Raw genomic sequence first — 12,371 nt, forward strand, 5'->3', positions numbered from 1 at the left:
GGCCACGCAATCACATTGTAGGAGAGTCGATGGGGGTGTGGAATGATACACCTTCCTTCCACCAGAGATTAAAAGTAGCATTCAACAGGTTAAAGGGAACCTGTCACCCCCAAAATCGAAGATGAGCTGAGCCCACCAGCATCAGGGGCTTATCTACAGCATTCTGTAATGCTGTAGATAAGCCCCCGATGTATCCTGAAAGATGAGAAAAAGAGGTTAGATTATACTCATCTAGGGGCGGTCCTGCTGCAGTCCGGGCCCGATGGGCATCGCCGTCCGGGTTCTCCCATCTTCTCACGATGACGTCCTCTTCTTGTCTTCACGCTGAGGCTTCAGCGCAGGCGTACTTTATCAGTCCTGTTGAGGGCAGAGCAAAGTACTGCAGTGCGCAGGCGCCGGGAAAGGTCAGAGAGGCCCATGCCTACGCGCTGCAGTACTTTGCTCTGCCCTCAACAGGACAGACAAAGTACACCTGCGCTGGAGCGTGACTACAAGAAGAGGACGTCATCGTAAGAAGATGGGAGGCCCCCGGACCAGACCGCAACGGACTGGACCACCCCTGGCTGAGTATAATCTAACCTCTTTTTCTCATCTTTCAGGATACATCGGGGGCTTATCTACAGCATTCCAGAATGCTGTAGATAAGCCCCTGATGCTGGTGGGCTTAGCTCACCTTCCATTTTGGAGGTGACAGGTTCCCTTTACAGCATGGGCAAATGATGTTCTATAATTTGAATATTCTGTAACAGACATTTCCTGATTCCATAACTGCCATTTCCCCCGGAAACACTTGGATATTCCGCCGGAGAAAAAGCGTATACTGCTATCATTCATCGCCAGGTAGCAACACTAATACACGGCGTTTCCAGGATGCTACAATATACACAGGAAAACCAGCCGTATTTACACAGCTGCAAGATAGCAGCACTGGCACAAATATACCGTGACTCCACACTGCGTCCGGCCTCAGCCATCAGGGAATAGAAAACTTCAAAAGTGAACATTTAAAAGGGAACCCGTCAGCAGGATTGTGCACAGTAACCTACACACAGCGTTAGGTCGGCGCCGTTATACTGATTACAATGATACCTGGGTGATTAATCCATATTGTGGTTTTTTAATCTGTATTTACAGTTTTGTGCTAATGACATGCTCGTGCTTTGGGGCAGCCTGTGGGGGGGGTCTTAGGCTTTGTGCACACGTTCAGGTTTTTTCGCGTTTTTCACTATAAAAACGCGATAAAACCGCTTAAAAAACGCATACATTAAGCATCCTATTATTAGAATGCAATCCGCAATTTTTGTGCACATGTTGTGTTTTTTTCCGTGGCAGAATCGCATTCCGGAAAAAAATACAGCATGTTCCTTCTTTGTGCGGAAACGTGGGGATTCCGCACACATAGGAATGCATTGATCCTCTTACTTCCCGCTTGTGGCTATGCCCACCATGCGGGAAGTAAGCGGATCATGTGCGGTTGGTACCCAGGGTGGAGGAGAGGAGACTCTCCTCCAGGCCCTGGGAAACAAATTGTTAAAAATAAATAAAAAAAAAATTAAAATAATAAATTGTGATATTCTCACCTTCCGGTGTCCCCCACCACGTCCCCGCTCCTCGCGATGCTTCCGTTCCCAGTGATGCTTTGCGGCAATGACCTGTGATGACGTGGGTCTCGCATGATGCTACGTCATCACAGGTCAGTCTCGCAATGCATTACTGGGAACGGGAAGACTGCCGGGGACGCCGGAAGGTGAGAATATCACAATTTATTTTTTTTTAATTATTTTTAACATTAGACCTTTTTACTATTGATGCAGCATAGGCAGCACCAATAGTAAAAAGTTGGTCACACTTGTCAAACACTATGTTTGACAAGTGTGACCAACTTGTCAGTTTTCCAAGCGATGCTACAGATTGCTTGTAAAACGCTAGTGTTTAGAGGGAAAACGCATTTCAATTCCGCATGTTTTTTACCCACGGCACAGTTGCGGAATTGCCGCTGAAATTTCCAAGGCAATTCCGAACGTGTGCACATAGCTTTAATGTGGTGCTCTGCTTACGTATGCATCGGTATGGCATAGGTCACTGATCCCTCACTGGCCTGTCCCCTAGTTTACATAATGAATGTAATATGTATTGGGGAGAAAACAAGCAAACAAAAAAAAAAAAAAAAAAAAAAACACATTTAGCAGACAGGGGCGCCAGCGCATATATAATATGCATTAACTCCTTAACGTCCAATGACGGATATATCTGTCATTGGACGCCTCTCCCTGTTTCATCGCCAGAGCCCACACCTTTTCCGGCACATGACATCTGACCTGACAGCTGCAGGTGAAATCACGATGTACCGCGGCTGTTAACATGTTAAATGCCACTGTCAAACTGACAGAGGCGTTTAACGCGTGCTTTCGGTAAGGCCGGTTTCACACGTCAGTGGCTCCGGTACGTGAGGTGACAGTTTCCTCACATACCGGAGACACTGACTCACGTAGACACATTAAAATCAATGTGTCTCTGCACATGTCAGCGTGTTTTCACGGACCATGTGTCCGTTTGAAAGACACGGAGAAATGTCAGTGTTCGTGGGAGCGCACGGATCACACAGGCCCATTAAAGTCAATGGGTCCGTGTAAAACAGGTAAAGCACACGGATGCTGTCCGTGTGCAGTGCAGGAGACAGCGCTACAGTAAGCGCTGTCCCCCCAGCTTGTGGTGCTGAAGCCCCATTCATTTCTTCTCTCCAGCAGCGTTCGCTTATTACAGTGATGAATATGCGGCTCCACCCCTATGGGACTGTTCTCTCCAGCGAACGCTACTGGGAAGAAGGAATGAATTCTGGATTCAGCACCCAAAGCAGGGGACAACGCTTAACTGTAGCGCTGTCTCCTGCACGGTGCGTGTGGTACCCAGTCGGCACACGGCTGCCACACATGTGCACACGGATAACTCCGGTACCGGAATTATCTGGACGTGTGGGACAGGCCTAAGCAAAACTTAAATCTGCCCATCGGTGACCCCCGTCAAATGACCGCAGGTCACCGATGGGTTGACATGACAACCAGAGGTCTCCTGTAGACCTCTATGGCTGTCACTGCCGGATTGCTATGAGAGCCGCCCAGTAGACGGCACTCACAGCAACTGAGTAATTCTGCTTATACAGGTGATCTGATCATCGCCTCTATGTAGCAGAGCCGATCGGGTTATGGAAGATCCTAGTCTCTCTTGGAGACTATTAAAGCATGCAAAAAGTAAAAAAAAAAAAAAAAAATGTTTTTAAAATCATAAAAAGTTCAAATCTCCCCCTAACACCCAAGTAAAAATAAAACCACTAAAAAAATTAAAGTAAAAAATAAAAATCAAACATGCACATATTTAATATCGTCGTGTTCATAATCGCCCGATCAATATATAAAAAGAATCAATCCAATCAGTAAAACGGTGTAGAGAGAAAAAAAAAAAAAAAAACGAACAGCCAGAATTACATATTTTTGGTTGCTGAAACATTGCAATAAAATGCGATAACGAGCAATCAAAAAATCATATGCACATCAAAAAGGTATCAATAAAAACGTCAGCTCGGTACGCAAAAAATAATCCCTCACCTAACCCGAGGTCACAAAAAATGGATACGCTACAGGTATCGGAAAGTGGTGCAATTGTTTTTTTGTTTTTTTTTAACAAAGTTTAGAATTTTTTTTGCATTTTTTCTCACTACTTAGATAAAAAAAAGAACCCAGACATTTTTGATGTCTATGAACTCGTAATGACCTGGAGAATCATAATGGCAGGCCAGTTTTAGCATTTTATGATCCTAGTAAAAAAAAAAAAAAAAAAAAAAAAAAATCAAAAACAAGTGTGGGATTGCACTTTTTTTGCAATTTCTCCGCACTTGGAATTTTTTTCCCCATTTTTTAGTACACGACTTGGTAAAAACAAATGGTGTCGTTCCAAAAGTACAACTCGTCTGGCAAAAACAAGCCCTCACATGGCCATATTGACAGGAAAATAAAAAAGTTATGGCTCTAGGAAGGAGGGGAGCGAAAAATGGAAATGCAAAAACGGAAATACCCCTGGTCCTTAAGGGGTTAAATTATTTTGTTTAAAGATATACATTTATTCTGAAGAAGACAAAAAAATTCTCTCTCAAAATGGCGCCGGCCGCGCCTGCTCAGTGACATATATTGACCATCCCATAGATGCTACTGCGAGGAAAAATAAAATTTGTCTCCAAGATGGCGTGGGCGGCGCCTGCGGAGTAGGATTGCTAATAAATACTACTGCGCAGGCGTGGCCGGCACCATTTTGAGAAGTAATTTTTTTTTGTCAGATTAAAGTATATCACTTAGTGCAGCAGGGTTGGTGCAGTGTGACAGACAGGCAGTGACCACAGGAAAGTCCAAAACAAGGTGTCTATACTGTCCAAAATACTCACAAACGGAAAAGAAATGGCATCCTCCGGATTGTATTCGGGAATCAAAACAATCCGTATCTGAGATCTGTTACCGTGGGCGACTGCACCATCGTCTCACGTTGAGGGGCTTTGCTTGGCTCAGTGTTACTTCACAGAGGCTGAACCTTGCAGAGCCACCTCCTCTGCAGTTTGCAAACCAACACAGACATTCCCAACCCTTTACTGCAGGGTTTTTAAATGGAATCTGTGAACATGGGCCACTTGTAAGACCAGGCTGGAGAAGGCGAACCGCACCACTACCATCTCCTGTAGCTAACTTAAAAAATAAATGCCCATGCCGGGTTTTCTTAAATCGGTCTTGGGCAAATAGCTTGTCCAAGACCACACTTACTTTTATTCTGCATGGCAACCACAGCTATGCCTGTGACTACAATACACTCCAGAGGCCTCAATACGCTTCTATGCGCATCCTGGGGGACACATAGTGACCCTTGCATAAACTACCTGTCGCTGCCTCACACACTAAATAAAATAATGTAATGCATATTATAGATGTGATCATGCTGCAGAGAAAGTGATGGCGCCGGCAGCTGAATGTGATTTATTTATATATTTATATTCAGTATGAAATATAGGGGGCAGGTCAGTGAGGGATCAGTGACCTGTCAGCAGTCTGCATTATGAATATCTAATGAGAGCAGCACATGAAGACCCCACACAGGCCGCCCCAAAGCACGAGCATATCATTAAACTGAAAATAAGGATTAAACAACAACCACAAGACAGATTTCATCAACCAAGGTTTCATTGCAATCAGTATAACGGCACCGATCTGACACTGTCTGTAGGTTACTGAGCACAATTCTTCTGACAGGTTCCCTTTAAAGGGATTTCAATACTGATAAAATGTATCCACATGGCAGACCAGACTCCACTCTCTTTATATACACAGGGAGATATGAGGTAGGGCAAAAACTAATGTAGCTCTTACATGACATGGTGTGATAGATGCTGGGCCAATACTGCCCGCTGTCTCTCTTCAGCCATATTCGCAGAGTCCTGTGGAAACAAATGAAGCTTTTATATATCGTTGTTACAGTACAAAAACAGAAGATATTTCAGGAAAGTAATACGTTCCAATAGTGTTACACAGTTACAGGAGAAATGATTTCTCTATGTTATAGGGAACCTGTCATTAGATTCCTGCTGCCTGAACCATGAAATCAGAAAGGGGCTGACCTTTCTTCAGCCAGACCAGCCAGGGTTATACGTTATTTTTTGTTGGTTTTTGTGACACTTCCTCTTAGGGTATGTGCACACGTAGAAAGCTCCTCTGCGGATTTTTCCGCAGCGGATTTGATAAATCTGCAGTGCAAAACCGCTGCGGTTTTTCCTGCGGATTTATCGCGTTTTCTATTGCAGATTCCGCTGCGGTTTTACATCTGCAGTTTTCTATTGGAGCAGGTGTAAAAACGCTGAGGATTCCGCACAAAGAATTGACATGCTGTGGAAAATAAAACGCTGTGTTTCCGCGCATTTTTTTCTGCAGCATGTGCACTGCGCATTTAGTTTCCCATAGGTTTACATTGTACTGTAAACTCATGGGAAACTGCTGCGGATCCGCAGCAAAATCCGCAACGTGTGCACATACCCCAACTCTTTGGTGCCATCAATAAAACTGTAGTGGACATCCCCTTCAATTCAACTGAAAATTCATGTATTGTGTGATCTAACAGTAAATAATATTTATTTGTAGGACAACCCCTTAAAGGCTATGTGCACACGTTCAGGATTTTCTGCAGAATTTTCCTGAACAAAAGCGGACTTTTTCTGCAGGAAATCCGCATGCATTTTATTTTTTGCGTTTTATACGCATTATTTTCCGGCGCTTCCCAATGCATTAAATAGCAGGGTTAAAGGCGAAAAATCCGTAAAATTAATGATTATGCTGTGTTTTTACCGCGATGCGTTTAACGCATCATGTGCACAAAAATTGCAGAAAGCATTAAAAACGATGGGATGCCTAATGTATGCGTTAAGCGTTTTTATAGCGGGGGGGGGGGGGGAAATCGCGAATAATCCTGAACGTGTGCACACAGCCTAAATGTTACATCTTTCACGAGTCCTCTTAGACATCTCCTTTTTTTTTTTTAAGACACCTATGCACACTGCTGATGAAAGTACAAAAAGCGAAATAATTTTTCCCAAAATTGTGACAGAATTAAGGAGCATTGCAGTAAATACTACACTATGGTTGTTATACGAGAACAGAAGCAGGAGCCTTCGCATGCATTAGAGAAAGCATGCCATACAGATCACATGAATGGGGTGAACTCCTCATTTCACATGTTATGTATTATACAAGAACCCCTTGTTCGCCACGGACGTAGCACAACACCCCCTTTATTCTCAGGCATCTACAGTTCATCAATAACACACTGAGAAGACATTGTGACAAGCCTCCGGTGGTAAAAATGCCCAAAATAGGAGATCTGAGGAGTAGAAGTAGCATCAGAGCCATGCGCGGCCCCTGCAGGTCACAGTTCCATCACGCAGTAATGAGAATGGCGGCTGCGTTATTCTACACCACAGCAGGTCCTCTCCCCTATCCATGCAGATTGTACATCTGTTCCTCAGATATGGTGTCTTCTTCCTTGTATGTAAATCTAGTATTTTTTAGCCAAGTGGGCGTGGTGCTCAGTTCTTCTCTGTAGAAGTCTTCTTTAGGACCCCAGGAAGGAGGGAGCCACATCTCATTAGTGGGGAAAACATCAGATTCAGCCGAAAGGCGACATTTACACCATGGAAGAACATTACTTATTTATGACAAGTCACAGATCCCATTTGAGCCCTGTGCACACTGCGTCTGAGGCCTACATCTGGCACATCCTCTGGACAATGCTCCCGGAGTATACAGCACGTGTATCTGCAGGGCTCGCTCAGCGGGAGCCATAAGTACTGTGTATACATATACTGCTTCCCTTTTATCTTAGAAAGCCCAGTATTCTGCACAGGGAGAAAAAAAATGCTGTAAAATCACCAATTACTTCTGTAAATTACATAGTAACATAGTAACATAGTTAGTAAGGCCGAAAAAAGACATTTGTCCATCCAGTTCAGCCTATATTCCATCATAATAAATCCCCAGATCTACGTCCTTCTTAGACTATTCAAGACTATGAGGCTATGTGCACACGTTCAGGTCTTTTCGCGATAAAAACCTGATAAAACCACATTAGAAACCGCAGACATATGCATCCTATCATTTAGAATGCATTCTGCAACTTTTGTGCACATGAAAAAAAACGCGTCGCGGTAAAAAAAAAGCGGCATGTTCATTAATTTTGCGGATTTTCTGCGTTTTTCCCGCTATTCTATGCATTTGGAAAAAACGCAAAAAAAACGCATGGCAGAAATGTCCAGTTTTTGCCAGAAATCCTGACGTGTGCACATACTGTAACGCCCCCCAAAGTCGCAAAATCTCCAGGGTCTCGGCTACCGGGGATAGCCGAGACCCCGGAGAATATGATCAGGGTCAGATTTTCTGGTGTCTAATCACAAAAAAAAAAAAAAAAAGAGTGGCGGGCATTCTAATGAATGAAGCCCCCCAACACCAGAGAGAACCACCGGCACCTCCTCTGCTCCGTCCCCCAGCCCAGCGTTATCTTCCTGCAAAAAAAACTGTTTTTTCTCCCCCCCTGCCCAGGAGCTGTGGTATGATCAGACCATGTTCCTGCACGGTCAGACACGGCCATTACACAGCACACAGCAGGGGCACAGTTATAAGATTATCTCAGCACAGGAACATTTTATTTAAACACATCCAATTGTGGAAATTATTATTATTCCAAGATCTGTTGATTAAAAAATGAACTTCTGTTCAAAAGGCAAAAAACAAGATACAAAAAAGACACATGTGGCAGGTCAGTGTTCACACCAACTGTGGTTTGGCAGGTCTTCTGCACCAGAGTTGGTACATGGTACTTCTATTGTCAACTATCTCCTAACACTTTGTAAAAAGGGGGCAGATGCGGACCCCAGGGATGTCAGCCAGTGACTTCAGTGTCCTGTACATCCCCCCTAACACTTGGTATGAGTGGGGCACTTGCGGACCCCGGGGGCTCAGTCAGTGACTTCAGCATCCTGTATATCCCCCCTAATACTTGGTATAAGGGGGGCACTTACGGACCCCGGGGGCTCAGCTGGTGACTTCAGTATCATGTATATCCCCCCTAATACTTGGTATAAGGGGGGCACTTACGGACCCCGGGGGCTCAGCTGGTGACTTCAGTATCATGTATATCCCCCCTAATACTTGGTATAAGGGGGGCACTTGCGGACCCCGGGGGCTCAGCCGGTGACTTCAGTATCCTGTATATCCCCCCTAATACTTGGTATAAGGGGGGCACTTGCAGACCCCGGGGGCTCAGCTGGTGACTTCAGTATCATGTATATCCCCCCTAATACTTGGTATAAGGGGGGCACTTGCGGACCCCGGGGGCTCAGCCGGTGACTTCAGTATCCTGTATATCCCCCCTAATACTTGGTATAAGGGGAGCACTTGCAGACCCCGGGGGCTCAGTTACTTCAGTATCATATATATCCCCCCTCCCCCAATATTTGGTATAAGGGGAGCACTTGCAGACCCCGGGGGCTCAGAGGTGACTTCAGTATCCTGTATATCCCCCCCCCCCCCTAATACTTGGTATAAGGGGGGCACTTGCGGGCCCCGGGGGCTCAGTCAGTTACTTCAGTATCCTGTATATCCCCCCCCTAATACTTGGTATAAGGGGAGCACTTGCGGACCCCGGGGGCTCAGAGGTGACTTCAGTATCCTGTATATCCCCCCTAATACTTGGTATAAGGGGGGCACTTGCGGACCCCGGGGGCTCAGCTGGTGACTTCAGTATCATGTATATTTACCTAATACTTGGTATAAGGGGAGCACTTGCAGACCCCGGGGGCTCAGTTACTTCAGTATCATATATATCCCCCCCCCCCCCCCCAATATTTGGTATAAGGGGAGCACTTGCAGACCCCAGGGGCTCAGAGGTGACTTCAGTAACCTGTATATCCCCCCCCCCCCTAATACTTGGTATAAGGGGGGCACTTGCGGGCCCCGGGGGCTCAGTCAGTTACTTCAGTATCCTGTATATCCCCCCCCTAATACTTGGTATAAGGGGAGCACTTGCGGACCCCGGGGGCTCAGAGGTGACTTCAGTGTCCTGTATATCCCCCATAATACTTGGTATAAGAGGGGCACTAGCGGACCCCGAGGGCTCAGTCAGTTACTTCAGTATCCTGTATACCCCCCCCCCCCAATACTTGGTATAAGGGGGGCACTAGCGGACCCCGGGGGCTCAGTCAGTTACTTCAGTATCATGTATACCCCCCCCCCCAATACTTGGTATAAGGGGGGCACTTGCGGACCCCGGGGGCTGAGCTGGTGACTTCAGTATCCTGTATACCCCCCCCCCCCCCTAATACTTGGTATAAGGGGGGCACAGTCGGTGACTTCAGTATCATGTATATCCCCCCTAATACTTGGTATAAGGGGGGCACTTGCGGACCCCGGGGGCTCAGCCGGTGACTTCAGTATCCTGTATATCCCCCCTAATACTTGGTATAAGGGGGGCACTTACGGACCCCGGGGGCTCAGCTGGTGACTTCAGTATCATGTATATCCCCCTTAATACTTGGTATAAGGGGGGCACTTGCGGACCCCGGGGGCACAACTGGTGACTTCAGTATCCTGTATATCCCCCCTAATACTTGGTATAAGGGGGGCACTTGCAGACCCCGGGGGCTGAGCTGGTGACTTCAGTATCATGCATATCTCCCTAATACTTGGTATAAGGGGGGCACTTGCGGACCCCGGGGGCTCAGAGGTGACTTCAGTGTCCTGTATATCCCCTATAATACTTGGTATAAGAGGGGCACTAGCGGACCCCGAGGGCTCAGTCAGTTACTTCAGTATCCTGTATACCCCCCCCCCCCAATACTTGGTATAAGGGGGCACTAGCGGACCCCGAGGGCTCAGTCAGTTACTTCAGTATCCTGAATACCCCCCCCCCCCCAATACTTGGTATAAGGGGGCACTAGCGGACCCCGAGGGCTCAGTCAGTTACTTCAGTATCCTGAATACCCCCCCCCCCCCAATACTTGGTATAAGGGGGCACTAGCGGACCCCGAGGGCTCAGTCAGTTACTTCAGTATCCTGAATACCCCCCCCCCAATACTTGGTATAAGGGGGGCACTAGCGGACCCCGGGGGCTCAGTCAGTTACTTCAGTATCCTGTATACCCCCCCCCCCCAATACTTGGTATAAGGGGGCACTAGCGGACCCCGAGGGCTCAGTTACTTCAGTATCCTGAATACCCCCCCCCCCAATACTTGGTATAAGGGGGGCACTAGCGGACCCCGGGGGCTCAGTCAGTTACTTCAGTATCATGTATACCCCCCCCCCAAATACTTGGTATAAGGGGGGCACTTGCAGACCCCGGGGGCTCAGAGGTGACTTCAGTATCATGTACGCTTGATTATTTATCAAACCATCAATGAAATGTGGAGCTGCTCACAGCGACCTATCACAGTCCACGTCTTATTTTTCTCAATGCTATTGAAAAATGAAAGCAAGCACCTGATTGGTTGCCATGGGCAACTCAACGTTTGCTTTGCACTAGTTCCTCCTGCACAGTCATAAAGCTGCCGAGCCCCGCGCACTCCGAGTGTGACGTCACCAGGTGATGCAGGACAACAGCCGTCACCCTACATTATTACCATCCCGACCCCTCAGCTAGGAGACGAGTATAATTACCGATCTTCGCTAGCGGTGATGACACCGTCCTCTCGCGGGATGAGGCAAGCAGAGGTCACGTGTTCCCGGTGCCCGGGTATTTTGGTGAGGAGAACAGGGCCGTGGGGAGACCGGGAGTGGATCTCAGCCGCCATCTCGAGTCATGTGACCTGAGCAGGCCCGTAGCCGTAATACAAAACACAGCTGCGCACCATCCCTCGGATGCACCGTAGTGACCTGTGTAGGAGCGCCTACAGTAATTACTGGAGTACGGCCGCCACAGCGGCTGTGAGGAGGACTATAGGGAGCGCCGGTCACTGCACACAGACCCAACAGGGTCACACTGCGTTAGGCTATGTTCACACTTTGCGGATTCCACTGCGGATTTTTCCGCAGCAGAATTCCAAAATCCGCAGTGAAAACCCGTTGCGGTTTTTACTGCGGATTTATCGCGGTTTTTACTGCGGTTTCTTCTGCCGATTTTCATCTGCAGTTTCCTATTGGAGCAGGTGAAAATCCGCAGAAAAGAAGTGACATGCTGCGGAATGTAATCCGCAGCGTTTCCGCACGGATTTTTCTGCAGCATGTGCACAGAGTTTTTTGTTTCCCATAAGTTTACATTGTACTGTAAACTCATGGGAAACTGCTGCGGATCCGCAGCGGATCCGCTGCGGGTCCGCAGCAAAATCCGCAAAGTGTGAACATAGCCTTTATGGGACCGCGCTAACGGACAGCGTTGCACGGCGAAATTAACGCCGTGCAACGCGTCCATTAGCGCGCCCATTAACAGCAATGGGGATGCGCATCACTAGCACGTGCCATTTTTGGCACGCGCTAGCGATGTGCCGGTGTTTTGTGGCGCGCCGCGGACGCTGCTTGCAGCGTCCGAGGTGCGCCCGAGGTCCGTTCCCCGCTCTCGCAGATCAGAGATCTGCGAGAGCGGGGACGTTTAACGCGACCCCTTTACAAAACATTGCGTTAGCGCATTCCGCTAGCGCTAGGCGCTAAATGGATTGCACTAACGTAATCTGAACCTAGTGGCGGTACGTTTAACGGACTGTATTACACCGCGGCATAATGCGGTGTAACGTAGTCCGTTAACGCCGCCATTGATTGTAATGGCGAACGCATCGCTAGCGCACGCCCACATTGGGCGTGCGCTAG

General features: G+C 47.5%; 1 protein-coding gene across 1 annotated transcript in view; it reads right to left on the reverse strand.

The window, feature by feature from the left end:
* Positions 1-11,390, reverse strand: part of WDFY1 (WD repeat and FYVE domain containing 1) — a 52,474-nt gene extending 41,084 nt beyond the window's left edge. The window contains exons 1-2 of the mRNA XM_069727676.1: positions 11,229-11,390; positions 5,403-5,470 (exon numbers count right to left, since the gene is read on the reverse strand). Of these exons, the coding sequence (XP_069583777.1) occupies positions 5,403-5,470; positions 11,229-11,362 (202 nt within the window). The 5' untranslated portion in view covers positions 11,363-11,390. The remainder of the gene's footprint in view (positions 1-5,402; positions 5,471-11,228) is intronic.
* Between the last annotated feature and the right edge of the window lie 981 nt (positions 11,391-12,371).

The sequence above is a fragment of the Ranitomeya imitator genome, chromosome 5, assembly GCF_032444005.1.
Source record: "Ranitomeya imitator isolate aRanImi1 chromosome 5, aRanImi1.pri, whole genome shotgun sequence".
Classification (NCBI taxonomy): Eukaryota; Metazoa; Chordata; class Amphibia; order Anura; family Dendrobatidae; genus Ranitomeya; species Ranitomeya imitator.